This window comes from Rhagoletis zephyria, unplaced genomic scaffold, assembly GCF_001687245.7.
Source record: "Rhagoletis zephyria isolate East Lansing unplaced genomic scaffold, Rhagoletis_zephyria_1.1 Rzeph_scaffold_00557, whole genome shotgun sequence".
In the NCBI taxonomy this organism is placed as follows: Eukaryota; Metazoa; Arthropoda; class Insecta; order Diptera; family Tephritidae; genus Rhagoletis; species Rhagoletis zephyria.
In genome coordinates this window covers 123,258-147,765 of record NW_016157641.1, presented here as the reverse complement: position 1 = coordinate 147,765, position 24,508 = coordinate 123,258, and the positions used below count along the sequence as shown (strand labels likewise).

The following is a 24,508-nucleotide window of genomic DNA, read 5'->3' as shown; positions in this document are numbered from 1 at the left end:
AAGTTCAATTTAAGCAATTTTTGAAATCAAAATTTCTCAAAATAAATACATGAATTTAAAAAATGTTTGTTTTGTCAAGGTATATAACATTTCTTGGACATATACCCCGCCCCGTTTTTTTGCGCAGAACACCTTTCCACGATTTTTTGTAAAAACTTTACAAGGCAAGACAAAGTATGTATTTCAAAAACTGGGAAAATTTCATAAAGGGAATTAAATTCTAAGAAATCACATCAAAATTTTTAAAATCGGTGTAAGGGAATTTGGGATATCTTACTGTTTTTGTTTTTTTAACTTTGGCCTTTAATAACTGGAAGTTGAATTGATTTAAGTACAATTTGGATAGTAGAAATCGCAAATAGCATGCTATATTTAAATCTATTTGGTATGGCAATACCCCGCAAATGCATTCGTGTATAGTTGAATAACACGCATGTGGCTTTTGGTCGCACTTTTTGTCGGAACAATAGAAGAAAATATACTGGAAGCAAAACAGGCCGCGGCCGAGCTTTTTAATATTCTGTAAATTCACAAAAGCGGGTCTTTATTGTCGGTGTTGAAAACTAATTGCTTTGTTTTGTATCTAGCGATTCAATGGGATATATTGCGAACAAGTGATATTTAATGAAATCCCTCAAAAGTGTTATCGAGAGAAAATTTTGATAAAACGTGAAAAAATTGCGTATACAGAGGAGCTAACAAATGCTAAAGGTCTACTTGCGGCAGAAAAAATCACAATATATACTGAAATTCAGAAAAGCTTTTATGTTACTATAATTGCAATAGAAAATTTCGATTAACCGTGTGTAAATTGGGATTCCGCCACTAATCTACATCGCATCCATGCCCGTTTCAATTGTGTGTGAACCAGTGCCGAATGTTAGCGCAGTTTTGCGGGAATCACTGGGGAATGGCTATTCCAGCAACGGCCGGAGTATGTGTAAAAGTGGAGGTGTGGGCGACAGCTACATTAACGACGACGATGGTTGCTTGCAAACAAAACTGGCGGTTACAGCAAAACGTGTACTTCTATCGAAAATAGAATATGAGGAGGTAACAAACTACAGCCAATCTGTATTAGGCGCACTAAAATCAAAATATGATATCCTGAAAGCCAGTACACCTAATAAAAATTTAAGCTATGATTACCTTTCACTTGGAAAATGTTCAAGTAATACAGAGCGGAATGGTGAGTAGCACATGTATTTGAGTCTGATATGAATTCGAGAAAATATTGATTAGTAATAAAAACTTAAACGATTGATTTGTATTGTGTACATGTGTATGTACAGTAGTACACCGTGTAAATGGTCAGCAAATAGTGAAAGAAACCAAAATTGCAGAGGAAATGTTTCTGCCTGTAAAAAAAAACAAATTATATACATATGTATATGTACATATGTCAAACTCTTATCATGTAGCAATTTTCGTTAATTCATAGAGAAGTTTTCACTGCATACATATAGGTATGTACATGTACACCTGCGTTCAACTACAGCTGTGAACAGCGGTTCAATTTACACAGCGAACGAGAGCACAAAGCGTGTTGCCCGAGCACGAGCAACTACCGGTTGCCCCTCTCCTTTCCTCGTCGCGCTCTCTCCTACAAACGTCGAGTTGCGGCAACAAAAATCGCCGTGTGTAAATGAAACGAGCAACACCAAAAGGGAATGTGAAAAATCGCGTCGACAAAAGTTTCCGTGTATAAACGCAGGGGCACCGAGTTGCTCGTGCTCGGGCAACACGCTTTGTGCTCTCGTTCGTCTGGGTAAATTGAACCGCTGATTGAATGAGCACTTAGAGACCAAATTCAAAATGATATTGTTTGCAAATCATGTTTATTTTTTTTTAATAATTTTCATTTAAAATATAGTTCAATCTGTAACAAAAACCACAATAATAAAAGTTTTAAAAATTGCAAAAAAAAATCAAACTTCAAAAAATTGTCAAATTTTCAAATTCTTATTCAGGACATTTAGAAAATGTCCCTCCACAAAAGAAATTCTAAAACATCAACGGTAATTTTTAACGACTTGAGACTTGCACTTTGTTAGACTACAATTGAATTGGGCACAGAACTGCATATCCGAAAATTTTCTTAATACATATTTTGATCAAAATTTGGAAATTTTGATCACAATTTTTTAAGTTTAATTATTTTTTTTTTTGCATTTTTGCAAGGTTTGAAACTTTTATTATTGTGAAATTAAATTAATTCTTAAAAATTAAAAAATAAACATAATTTGCAAACAATATCATTTTGAATTTCGTTTCTAATTAGTTGAACGCAAGTGTATGTATGCATACAGATAAACCCTATCTTGGTTTAAAATATTTAGTTAAATTTAATCATTTTATTATTGCATTTTAAAGTCGGTTCACTTTAGTTTTCTTTTATTGAAAACAAATTTTAAAAAATGCATTGAAATACTAAACATAAGTTTTCAGCTGAGTGGTGAATGGGGCGGAATCCAAAAATAAGACTATGTTTTAATTTTTTTGTTTAATTTTATGCACGTATGTTTGTATGTATGTACTGCATACCCTAATGGTCAACTAATTAAGTTAACGTGATATTTTTTACCGGCATTACTCATTTGTCAAGGAGACAAAACTTGTTTATTATACTTTTATGAAAGTCTAGCTCATTATATAACAATTACCATATAAATCCACATTTTAAATTTTGTACAAAAATTATTAAAATTCAACAAATTTTTGACGAAATTTCAAGCTTCAACTTCATTCAAAAATTTTGGAAAAGTTTTAGGTATGCAGCTTTATTGGTCAATAGATTTTAAAAGAATAAAGTTTCAAGTGGGTAAGAAATCGCGTTGATTTTTAATAATTTGTTTGTTAACGCTGTTGTGCATTTTATTCCATATAAAAAAGCAGCTAGAAATTTGTTGAATTTTTGTAAAGTTTGTCAATGCTTGAAATAGGGATTTAGCATATGGTGGTTGTTATATAAAGAATCAAAATAACACTAACTCAATTAGTTGACCACAAGTGTATGTCCATACATACATACATATGTACATATACCCATATTCGAAAACTCCACGTGTATATGTCGCATATTTTCTCGTCTATGCTAAAATAAAATATAAAAGATCTTCGTACAACAAACACTGCCAAATTCAAATTTAATGGTTGAATTATTTATGTTTCATTTCCTACAGATGTTGCTAGCAACCTAGGTCTTTCAAATAATGGTTCAAATGCCAATGCATCGACTTCTAAGCGTCACAATCCAAACGAACTCCCACAGCCAAAGCGAGTACTGTATCCACGAGAAAATATTATAATTGGATGGAAAAATTCCGTACGCAAATGGCAAGTCGGTGTTGGTATGATGAATGTTGGAAATACGTGCTATTTAAATTCAACATTGCAAGCACTATTTCATGTGCCCTCCTTGGCAAATTGGCTAATGTCCGAAGCAAAACATCTGGGCGAATGTGAATCGCCCGATAATTGTATAATTTGTGCAATGGTCAAAACATTAGAAGCGTCGCAAGGCAATCAGTCGGCAATTCGGCCCTATCTGGTTTACTCAAAACTAAAATTTATATGCAAACATCTACTTATGGGCAGGCAAGAGGACGCACATGAATTTCTTAGATATTTGGTCGAGGCGATGGAGAAGTCTTACCTCACACGCTTTCGTAACTACAAAGAGTTTGATCAGTACAGTAAGGAAACAACGCCGCTTAATCAAATTCTTGGTGGCTACTTAAAATCAGCGGTGCGGTGTTTGTCATGTGGACATGTATCAGTAACATTTCAGCATTTCCAAGATTTGCTATTAGATATTAGAAAGGCAGATACTGTTGAGGAGGCTCTAGATGGTTATTTTTCCAGAGAACGGCTTGAAGACATGGGTTATAAATGCGAATCGTGCAAAAAGAAGGTACGTAAAACATTTCAAATTATTATATTAGTTGCAGTTAAAGTCGAGAGCATAAAAAATGTTTTCTAGTTTGTAACAATTTTGGGCACACTTATTTTAGAATACGATGTTTATGTACATATGTGACTATATATTACTGTTGATAACAGAAATAATGGTTCTATAGTAGTTGAGTGCAATCGAAGTTTCATTTTAGATCAGAGTTTTAGACTTTCTAAATCCCCTTGTCTTCTCCGGTAATTAAATCCTTTAATTAAAAAATGTGTTTATACCTTATTTAATGTCATGATCTTATTTCTCGCTTTTGTAGGTATCTGCAACCAAACAGTTCTCATTAGAACGCGCACCGATTGTACTATGCATACAGCTGAAGCGATTTTCGGTTATGGGTACCAAACTTAACAAACAAATCACAATCAAACCGCGGATAGATTTATCAAAATTCATTTCCCGGAAAGAAAGCGGCGAACAATTAACCTATAAATTAGTTGCAATGGTAACCCATTTGGGCGCCTCACAGCATTGTGGACATTATACAGCTATAGGTTTGACGGAATCGGGCTCTTATTACAATTACGATGACAGTTACGTTCGCCCTGTTTCTGTGCAAAATGTTTGCAATACTAACGCCTATATAATTTTTTACGAAATTGAAAAGTCTCAACGTTCATTTAGCAGTATTGACACGGGCAGCATAAATGACTCTGTCAAAGAAAACGCTATAAAACAAAACGGCTATGCAAGAGCCGAGAACATTTTTCCAAGTCAGTTATGTAGTTCGACTAACTCGCAATATAGATTTGACAGTAATTTATTAACGGGAGGTATTAAATCATTACCATCTCATTATGTAAACAAACCGTCCACGAGTAATGGTTCCATATCGAATAAAGTAATTTCAAACCGCCAGATTCATTACAAGAACCAAACAATCAGCACACCTCTAAAATCGAATACTGCACCAGCCATAAAATCACCATTATTTGCTGAAAATAGAAATAGTGCTCAAGTTTCTTTAGAGCAAAACTCAAGAACTTTGTTTAAAAATGATGAAAATCAAAAGATCAACCACTCTAGCTTTGGATTTCGAGAGGCATCTAATAAATTGAACTCGTCTGTTAATGAAAATCAAATCTGTTCATCTATTGAAGCAAAAGGTAATAAGTTTTCAGAGATTTCATCGTCGCATAAAGCAAGTGCAACTCTGCCAAGTATGCCAACTTTATCTGATGTCCAAAATCACAGTGCTATTCAACCCGCCAAGTATGCTTCACTGCCAGTCAGTCCTTTAAAGAGCCTTGTGCCGTATGAATCTGAAACAGATGAAGAATCGACGACCTCGGAAATGAAGGACACACTAATATGTTCGGAGGAGTTGAATAAGAAGAAGAAGGATTTTAAAAGCGCTATCAAACGTCCCATGGAAAGTCCTTTATCAAATACAAATAGTGCAATTGATAGTGTCGTAAAACCTAAAAAACTCGCTTTTGTCAATGATGACGGTTTAAGCTCAAAAACTGATTCTATTCAATTAACCGCTAACAAAAATGATTTCAACAACTCACTCACTGCTACTTCTGAGCACTCTAAAAACAAACTTCAAAAGCATGGAAATAGCCAAGAAAGATCCAACACATATAAATCGGACGAAACCAGTGTGAATGATTCAAAGATTAGACATAAGGTTGATATGATTGATGAAATTTTTAATAAGAAAAAACATGATTGTGACAATGGTGATATAGTCTCTTCTGATGAGTTTATAAATAAGCCACCAGAGGAAACAGAATGTGAAAATATTTTAATTTCATCTCGCCCACCTTTCAAACGATCACATTCTACCCCGCCATCGCCACCAGTTATTAAAACAAAGACTGGCTTGTGGCAAGTTACCACTTTGCAGCCGGTGACAGCATGCATCAGTCCACCAGAGCAAAAGATCGTCAAAAATCCCAAGAACCCTTTTGCCAAGAAACCGATGGATTCATTTAATAAACGGCAAAAACCAAACATGGAAGGCAAGTCTGATAAGGCGCAATTTATTGGAAACGGATACAGATGCAGCAATGTAAACGATAATTCTATATCAGGCTTAATGAAACAATCGCATCGCGGTTATGGAGTCCCGGTGCTCTCATGGAAGGGAGAACAGACTAAATTATCAAAAGAGGTGAGCATTTGAATAATTTTAAGGCTTCATCGGACTATTAGGAACGTGCGTTTTCTAAAACAATACTTTGAAATTATAATAAGTCACGCAATTTAGTAAATACACAATAATAATACATATTTTAATATTTTTATGTTGTGTTTGTTCATTACAAGGTTGAGACCGATGCTCAACAACAGCGGCAACACGACTGGCAAGATGAAGAAGACGCCGAAATTGATCGTGGTCGGCAGAAAAAAGTGAAAAATAAGGATATATCTGCACAATCAGACAACCGAATACCGGGATATAACCCATTTCAAGAGGCGGATAATCAACGGCGATGGAGATCAGGTGGTGCTGCTAACAGACCTTATAGTGGATATGTACGCCAGCAATTTCAACGCAACAAATTCAAATTTCAGCGTTTCAACCCGAAATTCCAGCGAATCACTGCAGTTCCGTATAAGCGAAATAACCACAGATTAAATAACGGTTATGCTCGACGGAATTCATAACATTGTAATAAAATGATTACTCTTACTATAAATATTAATAATTTTTTTGTATAACTTAAGTGACTGCACGAGTAAAATAGATAAATAACTAACATAACTGAAATTATCCATTAGCAGAGGCGCAGCAAAACCTATTTATTAAGTAAAAATAACGAACATTAAAGGCACGCAGTGCAGTGGATATATAATATGTAATGTAAGCGAGAATGTATGTAATAGTGTAAGGAAAAATTGCATTACATATTTACTTAAAACATAAAAATTGTTTTCGGAATTCTTCAAATTACTGTTCCACCATTTCGGATACCCATTTATAATTTTACTTCATATTAAACAATAGTAATTTATGTACATGAAATAACAGAAGTTCGCAAGTTTAGCTTGAACTGTGAACAAAAGACTTTAAATAAACATACATAAATACATGTAACATAGATCAATAAAATAATTTTTTAAGGTTTCAATTAAATTAAAACATCAATATTTTAATATTGAATAAATCTATAATATAGCATTACTTGCGAGTAGTTTTATAATATATGTACTACATGATCGATATCTTGGTGACTGTCAAATTTCTGCGTGACAAAAGTTCATATTTAAACATCGCTCATTTACTAAAAGGCTATCAAATCTCAAACAGCGGCAGTCATAAATATCGATTAAATCAAGGGAAACCTGACGAATCGCAACGTACCGTGCGGTTGAGACTTCAAACTTAACGCGGTGTTTTTGAAATGACTCAGTAGCCAGTAGCCCTAGGTAATACGAGTTTTAGTATATGGTTGCCCATCGGCTATCAGTTGCCGTACAAAATAGGGTCATTAACCGTTACCGGATAAGTTTGGACCACGTGTACCGATTTCGACCAATTTTGTCGGAAAGGTTAAGGGTGGCCCCATACTGTTGTTGTTGTAGCGGCTACAATAACCCCGCCCAGATCGGCTGATATCTCAGTTGTTGTAGTCAAGTTCCACTAACGGCAGCCCTAGGAAACGTGCAGCCTCTACCGGGTCGGTCCACAAGGACAAAGCCCTTAGGGTTGTCGTGTTTTCCGGGCATGCGAAGAGATGTTTCGAGCCATGTGGGTTCTCGCCGCATGCCGGATACTCATTTAGCACATCCGCATTCAGTCTACTCAGGTATGAGTTTAACCTGCTGCAGTAGCCAGAGCGAAGTTGGGCTATTGTTGTTCGTGTCTCCCGAGGCAGATGAAGCTCGGTCTCATCTATGTCCGGTCGTGGTGTGCCTAGAACGGCATTCACAGGTCTAGAGTCTACATAACTCGAGACTGACCCTGTGAATGCCGTTCAGGGCCAGTCGGTAAGCTGACGGGCACATACTAATTTGGTTTAGTTCCGATCAATGGATCATGAAGAAATAAACGGTACTCCTAAATGTTTATATGAGCATTGGGGTTGTTTGTTTTATTTTTATTTTTTGCTTAAAAATGTATTTCCCTTTTCAATATAAAAATGCATCACATATTTTGTCTTTTTTTTTTTCAAACTTATGTAATATAAAAGGCTCTTTGCACTATTTTCTTCTTCCACGAGCAGCCGGATTTCCTCCTTTAAATCGACTTGACTTGCCTTTGTTTCCCAAAGCACCACCCCCGCTGGGTCCTTTCTTAGAGAACTTTCTCTCGCGCCTACTACTTTTTTGTTGTTTTTTCTTTTCAATACGTACTTTCTGCTTGAAGACTTTACTTTTCTTAAATTCCTTTAATGCTTTCTTTTTCTTTAATCGATCTAACATTTTCTTGCTTCCAATCTTGCCAAGTTCTGTTAATGACTTTTCCTCTTGTTTAGATTTATATTTAACCTCTTTCTTTTTTACTACTTCTCCTGCAGCTTTTAATTCCATTCCAGGAATAGAATCAATATATGGCTCGTTTCCGGACGCATCACTAGCGTTAGAATCTTCATCGACGTCTTCTTCCCGATTCTTTGGCAAAGTGCTTGCTGTTAATTCGATGACATTTATTTGTACCTCATCGTCTTCGTATTCCTTTTCCTTTTCTTCTAACTCGGGATCTATAGATAGCGGCTGGAACGTTTTCTTCATGTGTACCATGCAATTTTTGAGATCATTTCTGATTCTTTTCCGCTCTTCCTTTATACTTTGCTCAAGCTGTTCTTTGGCACGAGCTCGACGCTCATTCTTTCGCTTTCGAAATCCAGATAAAAAGTTTCTGTGACAAAATAACCATATACTTATTTTTGAAATCATCAACCAAGATTTTTTTAATATTTACTTTCTTTTCTCTGGATCAAATATAATTTCCTTTTTCCTCATTTTTGCACGCTTCTCAACAAATTAGAGGTGGGTAACTCAACTCAGAGTTGAGTTATTGAGTTGATTCCTATAAAGAGCGAAATACACAACACAAGCGGCTTGACAAACCAAGCGAAATTTCCCTTTGCTTCAAGCCATTTGTGCTGTCTATGGGGTGTTTGAAGGTTTGACAAACCGCTTGAGGGAAATTTGAGCAAAAATCAAATTTTTTTGATTTTCTGGCCGCCATGTTGACGTTTGATCAAACCGCTTGCGATGTGGATAGTAAAATCGCCTCATTTGCAACTGAAATTTCACCAAGTGAAGACGTAAGGGAGAATAATGGTAGAAAACTAAAATGTTTTACATTGTTAACCGAAAGAAAACTAAAATTCTGTGCTTGAACGACTCTTGTTTGCATGGTCTATGGCAAAATGGGAAAAGTATGTTTGACAAGCCGCTTGTGTGGTGTATTTCGCTCTTAAGTGAATCGGTAACTCAGACTCCCTGTCCAAAAAAAATGTAACTCAGTAACTCAGTTGATGCCGTAGGGCTCACATGAATCAATTGAATCATAGTGGCTCATATTTGTCCATATAACTCTCTCGCTTCGCCACAGTGTTTAGCATGGCAAAGTCTTGCATTTTGTTTTTGCACGAGGCGAATTTATACAAGGTGGTGGCAAGAATACAACAACAACAACCACATGTATTTTGTATTGCGGGTGTTATGTCAAATCTCACAAATTCTTATAATTTCGTTTTTTTTTTAAGTTTTTGTCGAAATATGTATGTATGTAAGATATATAAAGATGTGCATATCAAATCAATTGCCTTTCCAACCATATCCACATTTTGAAATTCGGTACAATAGGTTTCGAAATATAAGCTTTTGAAAATATTGAAAATTCCACCTTTACCCTCCCCCTAGCACCGCCCTATTAATTTGCACACAAAAAAAATTACACCTTTCAAATCAGTAGAAAGGAGCTGACCACGCCCACTTTAAAGTTTTGTTTTATCTCAACGGCCGCTATACCGCATCTATGCCTCAAAACGAGTCTACGATACGAATGAGTGTAACATACAAAGAGTCAAATGAGTTAGTTGAATGAGCTGACTCCTTAAAGTGAGTTGGAGTCATTGAGTCAACTCCTATAAATTTGCTGAGTTACCCACCCTTACAACAAATGTAGTAATAGTTATGTGGTGACTCCAATTCTAAGTATCGTTAATGATAGAGCACGATTTCTGCGGACATAATCGATAGTTATGTAAGTAATTTGCGCAAATAGTTTGAGTAATTTCAAAACATTTTATGGTAATCGCGCATCATTGGGTAAAATCATTAAATTTAGGGCGCTGTTACCGCAGAACTCCAGAGGCAAAACTGACGGCCTACCAACTGTCATTTTGACTGGCAATATGATTGGAAGTTTTTGTGTGTGGTCACTTTGATGTCTTGAAATAAGCATTTGCCGCATGACGCCACAAGACAACATTCTCTCAATTTCGACGTTTAATAATCATGATTCAATAATTAAAGGTTTGCCCATTAGCGACATTCGAGTTTTGACACACCCTTAACTCCCTAACAAAAGGTTGCACACACACACCCACACACTAAGCGAGCCGATTTTGTCAGGAGGGGGCGAGAAAACTGTTTCTGAGCAAACATTTTATTATTGAATCATGCTGAATAATTTCATAAAACGTAATGATACATAATCCAATATGGAACAGATTCTTATTTTGATTTAATATCAAAATTTCACCTATGTTACCACCAGCACGCTTTCTTTCAAATGCAAATATGGCTGTCAAGCAATAAGCGCCGACATATGTTGCAGCCCATCACAACAGTGTTTTCCAGTGGAGACAAGGACTTAGGTCGGTGTCAAGGCGCATCAATACAAGGTGGTGTTGCATGAACCAAAAATACAAGATCGCGGTAAAAACGCGACGCTGTATTTGTAACTGGTTTTGAGAAAAAAGCTTGCGAAAGCGGGTTCGTCAGCTGAGCGTTTGTTTACATCAATATTTTACACTTTTATTTAAGTAAAGAAGAGGTAATTCAACATGACAACACATTTTAATGCATCATTTTACCTAAATTGTGCGTTTATAGTGGCTGACAATAACTTTGACTAATTTTGGTTTTCGTTGTTTTCTTCGCTCTGTTTACTTTTCCCTCGTTTTCCAGTGAAACAAGATGGCGTAGAACTCGCTCAAAAATCGACTTTTTTTACTCTTGTTCTTACGCGATCTTGNAAATTGTGCGTTTATAGTGGCTGACAATAACTTTGACTAATTTTGGTTTTCGTTGTTTTCTTCGCTCTGTTTACTTTTCCCTCGTTTTCCAGTGAAACAAGATGGCGTAGAACTCGCTCAAAAATCGACTTTTTTCACTCTTGTTCTTACGCGATCTTGTGTCTTTGTTGTTGTTGTTATAGCGGCTACTAAGCCCCGTTCGGGGCGGTTCATCCATCAACGTTGTCGTCAATTTCAGCTAGGGGGAGGCCCAGGAAGTGTGCTACTTGCACAGGGGCTGTAAATAGGGACAGGGGCGTTAGCTGAGTGGTGTTCTCAGGGCATGTGAAGAGGTGCCGGGAGTCATGTGGCGACTCTCCACATGCCGGGCATTGGTTGGGCACATCCTCGTTGATTCTGCTCAAGTAGGAGTTGAGCCTGCTGCAATAGCCAGAGCGAAGTTGGGCTATTGTAGTGCGGGTCTGCCGAGGCAGACAAAGTTCTGCCCCGTCCCCGTCCGGTGGTTGTGTGCCTAGAACGGCATTCACAGGGCGGGAGTCTACATAACTTGAGACTGATTCCCTGAGAATGCCGTTCAGGGCCTGTCGGTAGGTTGACGGGTCCAGAGGTTGTTTGATAAACCTCTGGACTTCGTCGGTCAGTTCGTAAAGATGCCTCCTGACGTGCCGTGGCGAGGGCTCTTCCGCGAGCAGTTGTCCGCTGGAATGGCCACGTCTGTGGCTCCCAGCAAGGAACTGCTTGCAGAGCATTATGTTATGCTCCTTTACTGGGAGCATCTGGGCCTCCTCATGAAGGTGGTGTTGAGGCGTTATCAGGAGGCATTCTGTCGCAGTTGGTAATGCCGTGTTTTTTGGCAGGTCTGTAGCTTCATCCACTGCATCCTGCTAGTCCCCGGCGACCATACGGGCGCTGCGTAGTTTAGAACCGGCCGGCCAATTGCCTTGTATGTTGCCAACAACGTTTCTTTATTTTTGCCCCAAGTGCTGCCGGCCAGCGACTTGAGGACATTGTTGCGGTTGTATGTGCCGAGAAGGAGAGCAGACTGTCGAAGGTAACTCCGAGGATTTTCGGGCTATTAACCGTCGGTATTGTTACGCCATCGACATGAATACCCAGTGGCAGTCGGACCTCCTTCGTCCAGGAGGTGAAAAGGGTTGCCGAGGATTTCGCAGGGGATAGGGCAAGGCTCCTTGCAGTGAAGAAGCGAGAAAGTTCGGAGAGGTAACCGTAGCGGGGAAAGGACACCACCCTGTTTTGTCTCTGAAAATTACTGACGAGTGTCGACCACTCAGGTAATTCGCCGACAACCGTTTGAGTTCCTGTGGGAGTGAGGAGGCCGCTATATCTTCTAGTAGCGTTGAATGACTGACAGTGTCGAACGCCTTGGACAGGTCCAACGCTACTAGAATAGTTCTCTCACAGGGGCAGTTTCGGTTTAGGCCACGAGTTATCTGAGTGTTTATGGCGTTAAGTGCTGTTGTTGAGCTATGCACTTTACGGAACCCATGGTGATGCTTCGCTGGGGTCAGGTGGTTCGTAAAGTACGGGAGCAGCAGGGCGTCGAGTGTCTTCGCTACCGGGGAAAGGAGAGTTATCGGGCGATAAGACTCCTTTGTTGGCTGGTTTCCCCGGTTTGAGCAGTGGGACCACTCTCCCCATTTACCAGATGTCTGGAATGACGAGAGTGCCCATAGACAGGTTGAGGACCTCCGTTATGTACGCTACTACCGCAGGGGTTGAATTGCCGTGTAACTTCGTCTCTTGGACCGCAGGCTGGTGGTGGTTTGCCGTGGAGGCGGTCCGGTTCGCACAGCATGGGGCCACGAACGAATGGTCCATTGCCGGTGCGTACACAGGCCCGAGCAGTTACGGAGGTGACTCCACCCGTCAGAGGCATTGCACCTGACCGAGGTGGAGTGTATGCAGTCGTCTCTGGCATACGCAGCAGGTGTAGATTTCTGGCCCTGGGTTTCACTCTATGCCAGCCCTGAGCAGAAGGGTGCGCNTGCAGTCATCTCTGGCATACGCAGCAGGTGTAGATTTCTGACCCTGAATTCGACTTTATGCCAGCCCTGAGCAGAAGGGTGCGGAGAAGGTGTAGCCCTAGGATCGAGCAACGTTTGATGGATTTCGCCGACCTAAACGGGGATAGATCGCCGAAACAACAGCCCTTGGTCGGGTAAAACCCGAGTCATTCCGCCACGTAGAACCGGCTGTTGTGGGAATGACCTTGTGTCTTTCGTTCGTCGTGGTGTTGATTGAACAGCTGATTGGATATTTTTAGGTTTGTTCGTCGAGCAAAAAATTTGTGCGAATTTGTACGAATTATCACGATTTTTGCCCAAATCGCGTTCGTGCAGACCAAAAAATTATCCAACACTCAAAAATTGTGACAGCAAAGTGACAGTTCTCTTGGAGAGAAGTTGCAAATTCTTGCTGGAAAAAATTTTGCCAGCAAGAATTTGCAAACACGAAAAACATGTGGTTGTGGCGCATGGTTGCATTTTGTTTACAATAATAATGAATGAATAAATTAGTTCGTTAAATTTAAAAATTTATAAACACGAGCGATTTTTTTATGAAAAAAGGAAGTAAATAATTGTTGATATAATTAATTTAGATAATGATATGAACTTAATTCGGCTGAAAAAAATGGTATTTGCAATCGGAATGCAATTGCAACCAGAGTCGATTTAAGAAACCCGACAGCTAGTACGATGAAGAAATTGAAATGTATGTTAAAGAAAGTCAGAACAACAAGAAATATACATGTATATCCTGTTTTTGGCCATCCGAAAGAATTTTAAAAATTCTATAAAAATTTTTTATGTTTGAAATGCAACCGTGGACGCCAGCTGGCAGCGAAACTTGCAAATTCCTGCAAATTTGCGTTCGTGCAGAAATTTGCAAGTTTCTCAACATGAGAGAGAATTTGAGAGAATTTTTTCTTACTCTCTGATATTTTGAGTGTTGGATAATTCTTGCTGGATTTTCGACGAACAAACCTTTTGTCTCTACACAGGAGGCGTTGTTTTTGTTTTTGTAACTTAAACGGAAACTCTAGGAAATTGAATTTTAGTTTCACAAATTTTATTTTAAGTATTTAAAGATTGAAATTACATCAGCACGCCATTCACTATTCCTTAAAAGCACCAAGTAAATGCAGGAAACGTATAAACACAAAAAAGCTGATATGCACTTCGACGCTTTATCCAATTTTACCAGGAGAAAAGGTCCGGGCTTTTTCGGGCAGGAAGAAGGCACTTACGGTCCAATACGTTCCAATTTTCGCACTCTATTACCCATTTTGTTGAGTACGGGAATGATTTCTGGGCTATTTTGGGCACCCGCGGGATTCCGCATTGCGTACGGGAAGGAACCTGCTGTTTCTACGATTCGTAGGTTCCAGCCACGTCGGAAAGCAAAGAAAAGAACAAAAGAGAACAAGAAAACTTGAAACGAAAACGAATTGACGGTACGGACGTAACTGTACTCTTCCCCTCTCTTCCCACCTTCTTCGCCATCGAACGAGCAGATTTGAAAGCAGGACTTCACGTGTCTGAAAGCGGACTAGCAAAATCCGAAAACGAAAGAGTTGCAGAATAGGAGTGAATACCTTATACCTTTTTTCATTTAGCTTACTCTTTCAATATATGCATTATTTCATGGGCTTCATCGCCTTCAAAAATATTTTATTTAAAAAACTCACAAGTTGAGATTAGTATATAAAAAACAGGTAGTTATCCCTTTTTCGTTATCTTTACCGTATTGATTTGCGAAATCTTTTAGGAATTACTTGGAAATTAAAAAATGTTTGAGAATTACCTACTTGTGAGTTACAATCCATAATTATAGACCGACGGAGCTAATTTTAGCTTAAAAACGCCACTTATTTCAATTGTTGTAATGCGCCATATTCCCGATTCCATTCAATGTATTGAGCCAAATCATCTTTTGATACACTAGGACGGACACTATGTAACGCAGATTTGAAATCGTCTATATTTATCGGGCGTACCTGGAATAAAAAGGCCAAACAAATTTAGACAAATCCTCCAAAGCTACCCTTTGGCATTTAAAGGGAGTGCGCTAGGTGTTTTACACTTATTAAATTCCACTAATGTATTACGTACCTCATCTTTTACTATATGTGGAATTTGTTCAGCGGGTATTGCACGCAAGGGTTCCATAGATGCTTCGCGACAAAGGATATCCATATCAGCACCAGAGTAACCGACAGTTTGATGTCCAACCTCCTGTATATTGTTTTCGTCCAAATCGTTACTTACAGTTGCAAGTAAATTTTTAAGAATTTGGATTCGTGCTTTCATTTCTGGTAGAGGAATGTACAATCGCCGTGCAAACCGTCTGCGTGCTGCATCATCTAACTCTTGGGGTCTATTAGTAGCGCCTACAATGAGTACACGATCCTCTTCACTTGTAGAAGCACCATCTAATTGAACCAAGAATTCATTCTAACGAAAAAATTTTACATTAACAATTGTCTCTACTCTAAGTAATTTCTAAATTTTCGGGCTTACTTTTAATTTTCGGGAACTATCATGTTCAGATTCTGATCGTTTAGACAAAAGCGAATCAACTTCATCAATAAAAACAACCTGAAATATTACTGAAATAATTTACTCGTTTTAAAATTTTGATGTTCTGCAATTACCGAAGGTTGATGTACTGCCGCCACAGCAAACAATGCCCTAACCATTTTTTCACTTTCGCCAACCCATTTAGATGTCAAAGACGATGCACTAATGCTAAAAAATGTGGACTGTGATTGAGAAGCTATACATTTGCCAATAAGAGTCTTTCCCGTGCCTGGAGGCCCAAATAATAAGATTCCGCGTGGGGGACGTCGCAAGCCTGTAAATATATCCGGCCGTAGTAGTGGGTAAACAACAGCTTCTTTAATAACCGATTTAACATATTCCAGACCAGCGATGTCATCCCAATCTATAAGATATGGTAGAGAGGTTGAGAGACTTTAGATACATTGGCGGTTCAAGTTAAATCCATACCCATCGGTTTATATTTATGCATGATTTCACTTTTGATTAAATCTACCATTTTTGGGTCAATGTTGGCAAGCCGTTCGTCAACTACTTCTGGAGATGATTGGATTGGAGGCGACGGATTGATCGGAGGTGATGAATTTAGTTCTAGGGGGCTGAAGTGTAATGTATTTAAATAAGTATGATCACTCTTATTTGACAAACGTTTACCCTTCTCTTGCAACAGGTAATACAAAACCCGATCTGACTGTTCGTCGAGTCCCTAACATTTTCCTTGTTATGCCATAGTTTAAATAAGGAGGCGCACTTGTTTCTTTCGAATTGCCTGGGCCGTCCGCTGAAGGTTTGATGTTACTTCCATTCTGGTTCTGTAAACCCAAACTATTTGAAATAAAGCTTACATGTATACAATTTTCTAGTTGATACTCTCCCACCTTAAAAGTTTTCGTTAAAAGTATTTCCCGCGCTGTTCGGAACGGATTCCCTTCATTAGGTGATGCTGTTCCATCAGTTTCTTTGCTTTTTAATAAATTGCTATTACTTGTCGATGAGGTGTCAAAATCGCGACACTGTCTTACTTCTTTTGGTTGTTGTAAAAAATTTTCCATAGTACTTCTCGGATTAGAGGGTTTGTCTATATCAATAATGCTTTCGCATTCCATAATTTCGTTGGTGGAAGTGAAACCATTCAAAAACTTTAGATGATAGTCAGTTATTTGTAATGTTTTACAACTCTCGTAAATGCCATGGCAAGGCGGTTCAAAATCAGAATCCTCAAACATATAATTTTCGCATTTACGCGCCGTGGGCTTTGGTAGGTGGACATTTTTTTTCAATAGTGACTTCACAGTTTCCATGCGCTGTTTCCTGTGCTCAAGCAGATGCGTAGAATCCAATCGAGTGTAGTGTCGCTCAAGCAACTCGTAGGTTTCTGTATTAGTTAATTCACTGCAAATTTGTTAATGCTTTATTAATTTATCGTAAAATAACAAATTCATGTTTGATTACTGAATAGGATCTCCCAATAAAATCAGTTGACGGCGCCATGCAGCTGCTTTTTCGCTAGTACTTGATGAAGATGATTCCCAAATATTCTCGTTAGCCACATACTGCTCAATAACTTCCTTTTTCTTACCATACATTCCTTTTTATTTAAATAGCAACTGAATTCTGCTGATCAAATAGATCAAATGAATCAAATTTCTTCAAAACGGCAAATTTGGCGGATTTCGCAGGTATTGCCAGATGGACTTAAGCTGAAATTAGTCAAGAACGTAAACCTACCGGTACGTAAACCCGAGTCAGCTGACACGATCTGTCTTACCAAAGCGCCATGTAAATGAAAACTCAACACCGCAGAATTTTTCTGTAGTTGTAGCCCGTAGCGCAGAAATCTGCGGAATTTAGATTTTTCCGTGTCAGCTGATTTCTCCTTCTTTAGATGGTTGCCACTTCGTCAGTTTTACAGATGGTAAAAAAGATATAAGTTCCTACTCAAAATATGTTTAAAATATTTGAAATTTACTATTGAATAATGTTTTTGTTGAAAACTAAGTAGTTTATATTTAGCTAAAATCTATTATAGCACGAAAAATTTTTGTTGAAAGGGTAAGTTTATGAAAAGGCATTGATGAGTGGCAACAGTGTAGTAAGCAACACTGAGGGCTCCAGTAATCGACAAAATTCTGCGTATACAGACTGCGTTTAAGTATAAGTTCTGCGTTCTCGACTAATTTCAGCTTTAATCGAAAGTAGAAAAGTTGTACAAATTACTGCGCAGGTCAATGTTTGCACAGCTCAGTATGGTAATACTTGGAAATTTGAAAGAACAATTTAAGTCGAGGTTGAGATTTCCTGTAAATCTGTGTTTAAGCTATTGACTGATAGTTTAAGATGACATTAAAAGTTCAATAGAAATGATGTTTTTTGTAACTGCTTAGATTTGGATCTAAAATCTAAGTTACTAAAATCATTTTTTTTTTCAAGTCAACAGAGATAGTCACATGGACCCTTTTTCTAAAACGGAGGCATATTTGTGGTATTATTTATGTATTTGTTCAATTTAAGGCGATTAAAATTATAGTACATCTTTAATTCAGAATAAAAAGAAAAAAAAAACATTTTACTACTAATCCCACTAATTTACAAGTACATGTTATATATATTTTATTCGTATATTTATAAAATGTAGTAAAATACCCACTTATATTTACGGCCCTTTAAAATTGTATGGAATTGCCATAGCTTGCGGGTTAGCGAATTTATCTAGATCTGCATTTACTGCTTCCATCGGATCCACTAGGTGACACATGGGCAAGTTTGACTGGGTAGGACTTTGCTGAGGCTGCTGGACCATATAATTTGGAAGCGGCCGATGCATCCGTTGAACGGGTGAATTAAAATATTGTTGTACGCCACCTGTCATATGTGGATTATTTATGTGGGCTATTGGGGGTGGTACCATGTAATTTTGATTAAGATTATTAATCGGATGATGTGTGTTTTGCATCATTGTAGACGCGAACCCGCCACCCATGAATGGTTCTGACACAGATGGTACTACATTAGGAATTACTGTTGGTGGAACACCAATTACCGGAATACGAGTATGAGTTGTAACTCCTGTATTTTGTGTCGCTACAGGAGGATGACTCATTGGAGTAGGAAGCAATCCCATTGAAATATTTGCACGTGTACCAACGACATCTTTAGGTGATTCTTGGCGTTTCGGTAGGAAATGATTTCCTATCGTTGTCGATGAGATGGTATGAATGGCGCTACCCTTTATGCTGTTAGGTGAAGTGCTCGGTAATGTTGCACTACCGATTTCTGTGTGGTGTACATTTTCAATCGGTGAATATAATTTAAAGTTAATTTTTGGGCTTCCAGTAGCCTGTTGTATCAATGTTGGCAATGTTGAAGGAATTACTTTTGGCGATATATTTTCGTTTCGATTCGGGCGGGTGAATGAGGAGATCGGATCTTTTTTATTTGTGTGCAAATGCGTAGCTCCAGCACTAATTGGCGATTGCATGTACAACGGAGATTGAGCCTCAGTATGCTGTGAAACTACGCTCATGTTGGTTGTTGACAAGCATTTCGGATTGAGAAGACGAGGTGGAATCGGCCTTTCCATTTGTGAAACATACATTGAATGCACAACTCCATCAAAGTGGAAATATAAAAGGGGAGTTGGTGTGTGAGTTCGTAGATAAATTGGCTGCTCCAAGTTTGGCGGCGCCAATCCACTAGGCGGTGGTGGCGGTGGTGTTTTCTTATCGGACTTAGCCTTTTGTTTTGCCATGCGGGCCTTATCTTTGAACAAATTATGGCATGGAGGTGTTATGCCGAGCTTCTTCCTCAATCGCCGCATTTTGACACGTATTTTCGCTTCTACTACTTTACGGTCTTCATCGTCACTATTATGATTGGGAAAAACGCCATCCTCAAAGTTCACTTTCTTCTTCTTTGGTGCCCTGTAGATAGTGAAATAGTAAATTAATATTGTGTTAAGGTTATACATATGTACATAAATACATTCATATGAATTTACGTACATATGCTAAGGAAAAAATGATTATGTATCATTAGCTAACTTTCAACGCGTTACAATTGAAAATGATTAAACAGAAAAACCAAGACTTTAAATAGACAATATTTAATTGATAATAAAATTGTATCTACATAGTGGCAAACAAACCTCTACAAAATGTTTTGGAGGCGGTTTTTAACTTTTGAAAATGTTGCTGGTTACATACATATGTTTGAATGTATAACCTAATTGAGAGTTTGCAGATTCCCGTTTATTGGTCGGAGAAAATTTTAAATAGCAATACGAAAGGGCAAAAAAGTAGCAATGAGCAAACAATTATTTTAAGCTTACCATACAAAAAATTAAATTCTCATAAAATATTTGCTCCTGTCTTTACGTACATAATTTTTAGTTCCTTAAGAAAAGTTTAAATCTTTTTTAAGGTTAGCGTGATATAAAAACATTCATACATACTACAGCGGATTTCTCTAATAAGGTTGAAGAAGGAAGCATTTAAATTTTGCTTTTACTTACCCGACGAAGGCACTTCGTGATGAATTAGTTTCACCATCCAATGACTTTAAAATACTACGTTTGCCTTGTTCGCTATTAGAGCCTGTTGCTTCGTCCATAACTTGTTGATTGGAACTAACTTTTTTATTTTCGTTAGTATGTTCGGCCACGCTATCGGTAAGCAAGTCACTGCATGGCACGATTTCAAGCACATTTCCTTTTTGTACTGCTACAGTCGCCTTTGGTAGTTCCTTTAACAATGGAGATGGTGCATTTAAACCAAATGTCTGACTACCAAAACGATTGTAGTAAAAGTTGGATGCGTTTACGTTGGCTTGATGAGATACTGCAGAAAATAGTTCAGTTTGATCATTAGCCCCAGCTGGTAAATTCGAATATGTAGACTGAATAGCATGAGTTGGTTGAACTGTTCCACCAGCATTTGCCATTGGTACATACTGATTTGTGTAAAAGCTATTTGAGTCGCTAGGCAATGACATATATGCTGCGGGTCCGTACTGGCTATAATTATTATAATCTTCGTAAGTTGCGATGCCATTATTATTTTCATTATGACTTGAAGATGGCCCATTAAGCACAATATTTATACGCGCATCTAAAGATATTCTGCTAGGCGAATTATTAAAGTAATACGAAGTGTTGCTTTGACGTGGCGAATGTGGTTTATAGGCCTGATGCTTTGGTGATAATGACCGATGTCTGTTGCTTTCGTAGGATTTTGAAGGTGGTGAAACAGTTATTTTTCTCGGTGAACGAGAAATAGAACGCGAACGCCTTGCAGGAGATAAACTGCTCCGACGTGAGTCGCTTGGAGATGAAGTAGGGTCTGTTGGTGGTGATGGGGGTTTAAATGGCAACGGCGACCGAGAATAACGATCGCAACGATGACGAAGTGGAGGTGAAGATGGAGAACGGGAACGCGAGCGCGACCGTGAGTCACGTCTGGGTGAGTGTTTTCGGAATCGGTCGTCCATATTCAGAAGTGATCGTCGTTTACGAGGAACAGGACTAATATCACCCGACCGTCGACTAAGAGGACGAGTTACACTCGGGCTGCGGCTTCGACTTCGCCGTTCAAAATTGCGATTCCGCGATTGTTTTGAAAAAGCACCTCGTCTTTGAGGAGTGGTGCATCGTGCGCTACCATTCCTTTGCGGGCTGACAGATAGAGAACGCACTCTTCCTCGACGTGTTCGAGATCTTGATTGCAGAGAATGATGTGATGGCATTGGTGAACGACGACGTTTTTGATGATGACCGGATGGTGGTTCTTTAGACTCCATTATTGGCTTAACTATTGCAACTTCTTTGACTGGCTTTGGTGGTTTCACTGCCGAATTACTTTTTTCGGAAGTTTCCATTGCTTGCTTGGCTATTTCCATGTCATTATCGGCTTCAAATATAGCTGAGGTTTTAGGTAACTTCACAGGTGATATGGTCAATTTAATAACTTCCCGATTTGTGTCAAATATATTCGAAGCTTGAGAATTATCGTCTTTGTTTTGTAACTTTTGTAAGGATTGCACGAACTGGCCTTTTGACAATGATACCGATTGAAAGGATTCTATCGAGGTCTGCATTGGGGACTCCCATACATTTTGAGTTTCACTTTCTTTCGTTGTGGTTTTGCTCATTGAAGAGTCTTTGAATTTATTTAAAATTATATTTTTCTCATGAAGAAACAGCTTTTCCATTTTGAGCAATTCGTCGCTTATCTCATCAGCTGAATCATAATTAGCACGCATCATTTGTATACGTAGTAAGTTAGCTTCAAGGTTTTCTAATTTTTTCAAGTCTTTCGCAACATTGGGTTTCGAGTCATCATTTGTATGTAAAAAATGCATTTTGTGCTTATCTGCTGACGTTCCACTAACGTTTGTTTCTATAGCATTTTCTGTACTAGATGTTGAATGTACATCTTCTTTTTTGAGCGTATCGGTATCATTACTATCATCGGAAGCCGAATCACTTGAGCTTGTAGAGCTAGAAGACCCCGAAGATGAAATGCTTGTGTCAGAAGATGAAGAGGACGAAGAAGAATTAGAGGCAGAAGAAGTAGATAATTGCTCTCTATCAATTTCTTTCTTTACTTCAATGAGCGCAACTCCATTAGACTCTTCAGTTGGCTTTATGTCAGCACCTTCAACACTCTTAATAAATTGATTATATAATCGTTGCAGTTCGTTTGTATCTTCGCTATCATCGTTTGCCTTCGGTGATTCTCTGGGCGTGTAGCTAATTTTGGGCGATAAACATTGGCGAGGTGGAGAATTCTTAGGGGTTGTACTTTGAATTTTTGAACTCGATTCAGAGTTTTCACTATCAGCAACACTTGATGAAGGACTACATCCGGTAACATTTTTAGACATCTCCAAGTGGTTTACATTTTGAAATGCAGAATTTATATCGATTTCTTCATCATCATTCTCCCAGTTATCCGAATAGTCATCTGTGTCTGGACTGCCATCCAAAGTACGCAAAGCAGATTTGGTAAGATTACTGGGAGAATCTTCTAATGACGATTTTTTCGAAGTAAATTCTTTGTACTTGCTAGAACATTTCTTAGCACTTAGAGTGTTTCCTTTCTTTTGATGTTTTAAACTGGGACTATACTTGTGCAAAATTTTGGAATGTGCAGTTTTCATAGGTGTTGACGACTCTCTTTCATCCTTTTTATGCTTACGTTCATCTTTTTTGTTATCACTGAAGATATCTATTGGTGTTTTTTCTTTTCGTTTAGCGTCATCGAATGGTTTAGAGGGAGATGTGTCCCTATCTTTTGAGCGTTGTTTTACAATCTTATCTGGCGCTGTATCTCGTGATTCCAAAATATTCTGAACATTTTTCTTATCTTTCGTGGTTGAATTTTTAATTTTCTTTGAAGACTTGGCCATATGGACATTTTCTGTATGTTCACGAGATTTTTGTAATAACTTATCTTTAGTTGCTTGTATGGCTTCAAGTTTAAGCTCATCATCATCTTCAAGCAATTTATCAATTCGGTCTTGAATCTCTTGAAACTTGTGTGTTATTTGTACGTTAGTTGGATTGCTTAATGCACCCTTGCTAGCAACAGATGGCGATCTCTGTTTAGGAGGTGTTAAACTCGCAAACATATCCAATACCTCAGGCTTGCCCAAATCGTCGGCTTTGTCTACCAACTTCGAATCTTCTTTTATTGGTTCCTGTTTTATGGTTTTTAAAATATCAAGCGCAGTTAAGTTATTGGAGAATGGTTCTGGACTTTCTTCTTTTTTTATGGTACATATTGGGCTTTCTGGTTGGTTGTTTTCATTCTGGGGCGTATTTCCCTCGTCATCAGCAGTTGATGTGAGTAATTCCTTATTTGGTGAAAGCAATTGCTTCTTTGTGGGGTGTAGCGGCAATGTTTCGCGTATTTTTCTGATTTTCTTTCTTTTGCTCGACTTACGACTACTTTTGGTACTTGAAAGTGATTTATTGCTACTTTCCCGCTCCTTAGACTTTTTAGTTTTCTTCTTTTTCTGCACATTCTGATCCGAGCTGTTCCTTTTCTTTTTTGTTGGAACACGATCGAGTAAATTGAAAGCATAAGATATAGATGGTTTTGTTTTGGTCCACCTAAATTAAAAAAACAAAAAATTAAATTAAAACGAGTACACCTGACCCTCTATTTACCCAGTTCGCAGGGCGAGGAAAAACTCGTGTGAAAAATCCAACTTGTTCAAATAAAGCCGGATTAAAAAAGAAAATCATAAAATATACATATTTTCTTCGTGTCACAATTCGTTTCATTGAAAAATATGAATATGTATTATGCTTTCGAGACTGAGATAAAAACGCCATTGAGCGCCAAAACAAGCATTTTTATATAAAAATTTAGAATTTAAGTGTAAATAAATGAAAATCATGTTAGACTATATACATTTCGCAAACCCTCTTCAAAAAAGGCACAATCAGTACGACAAATTTCCTATTGATCCAAATATTCTTTTCCATGATTACTCAATATATTATTTAACTAGACATCTACTCTTATTGTACTAATTGCTTTGAATCTTTACGATCCAAAACAGTTACATATATTTCCGGATCTGATTTTTGAGTTCTGGCTCCTTTGAAGAGGATGTGCGATATAACACATATACTGTATATCGTCGGTCCCTACGAAGAGTAGCACATTTCACTATTCGCGTGGAAGACTAGCACATTTCACTATTAGCGTGGAAGACTAGTACATTTCAGATTTTTGCGTGGAAGACTAGCACATTTCAGATTTTTGCGTGGAAGAGTAGCACATTTCGTTATTTGC

General features: G+C 38.1%; 5 protein-coding genes across 7 annotated transcripts in view; 1 reads left to right on the top strand and 4 right to left on the bottom strand.

Annotated features, from left to right (window-relative positions):
- Mdr65 (Multi drug resistance 65) overlaps positions 1-15,012 on the bottom strand; it is a 48,626-nt gene extending 33,614 nt beyond the window's left edge. The window contains exon 1 of the mRNA XM_017612550.1: positions 14,957-15,012. The gene's annotated coding sequence lies outside the window, so the exon portion shown is untranslated. The remainder of the gene's footprint in view (positions 1-14,956) is intronic.
- scny (ubiquitin specific peptidase 36) lies at positions 412-7,539 on the top strand. The gene is made up of 4 exons (XM_017612553.1): positions 412-1,189; positions 3,183-3,913; positions 4,224-6,083; positions 6,239-7,539. The coding sequence occupies exons 1-4, from the start codon at positions 844-846 to the stop codon at positions 6,578-6,580; spliced, it is 3,279 nt and encodes a 1,092-aa protein (XP_017468042.1). The 5' UTR covers positions 412-843; the 3' UTR covers positions 6,581-7,539.
- Positions 8,003-10,089, bottom strand: vito (nucleolar protein viriato). Its single transcript, XM_017612574.1, has 3 exons — positions 10,049-10,089; positions 8,838-8,900; positions 8,003-8,774 (listed from the first exon to the last, which is right to left on the bottom strand). The coding sequence occupies exons 2-3, from the start codon at positions 8,876-8,878 to the stop codon at positions 8,117-8,119; spliced, it is 699 nt and encodes a 232-aa protein (XP_017468063.1). The 5' UTR covers positions 8,879-8,900; positions 10,049-10,089; the 3' UTR covers positions 8,003-8,116.
- On the bottom strand, positions 14,779-17,391 carry Fign (Fidgetin). The gene is made up of 8 exons (XM_017612557.1): positions 17,160-17,391; positions 16,586-17,099; positions 16,362-16,519; positions 16,158-16,306; positions 15,803-16,092; positions 15,669-15,746; positions 15,261-15,602; positions 14,779-15,145 (listed from the first exon to the last, which is right to left on the bottom strand). The coding sequence occupies exons 1-8, from the start codon at positions 17,291-17,293 to the stop codon at positions 15,017-15,019; spliced, it is 1,794 nt and encodes a 597-aa protein (XP_017468046.1). The 5' UTR covers positions 17,294-17,391; the 3' UTR covers positions 14,779-15,016.
- A 568-nt stretch (positions 17,392-17,959) lies between these two features.
- The window catches only part of l(3)psg2 (lethal (3) persistent salivary gland 2), a 7,945-nt gene continuing 1,396 nt past the window's right edge, over positions 17,960-24,508 (bottom strand). For all 3 annotated transcript variants that reach the window (XM_017612546.1, XM_017612548.1, XM_017612547.1), the window contains 2 exons: positions 20,218-23,817; positions 17,960-19,627 (listed from right to left, as the gene is read on the bottom strand). In XM_017612546.1, coding sequence (XP_017468035.1) covers positions 18,361-19,627; positions 20,218-23,817 — 4,867 coding nt within the window. In that variant the 3' untranslated portion in view covers positions 17,960-18,360. The remainder of the gene's footprint in view (positions 19,628-20,217; positions 23,818-24,508) is intronic.

Excerpts from the sequence above, each read along its gene's own strand:
- scny (XM_017612553.1), top strand. The coding sequence starts at position 844 with ATGCCCGTTTCAATTGTGTGTGAACCAGTGCCGAATGTTAGCGCAGTT. Across the intron at positions 1,190-3,182 it reads AAGTAATACAGAGCGGAATG|ATGTTGCTAGCAACCTAGGT; the intron begins GTGAGTAGCACA and ends CATTTCCTACAG. Across the intron at positions 3,914-4,223 it reads GCGAATCGTGCAAAAAGAAG|GTATCTGCAACCAAACAGTT; the intron begins GTACGTAAAACA and ends TCGCTTTTGTAG.
- vito (XM_017612574.1), bottom strand. The coding sequence starts at position 8,878 with ATGAGGAAAAAGGAAATTATATTTGATCCAGAGAAAAGAAA. Across the intron at positions 8,775-8,837 it reads TTTGATCCAGAGAAAAGAAA|AAACTTTTTATCTGGATTTC; the intron begins GTAAATATTAAA and ends ATTTTGTCACAG.
- Fign (XM_017612557.1), bottom strand. The coding sequence starts at position 17,293 with ATGTATGGTAAGAAAAAGGAAGTTATTGAGCAGTATGTGGCTAACGAG. Across the intron at positions 16,520-16,585 it reads TTTTAACGAAAACTTTTAAG|AACCAGAATGGAAGTAACAT; the intron begins GTGGGAGAGTAT and ends TTGGGTTTACAG. Across the intron at positions 16,093-16,157 it reads GCATAAATATAAACCGATGG|ATTGGGATGACATCGCTGGT; the intron begins GTATGGATTTAA and ends CATATCTTATAG.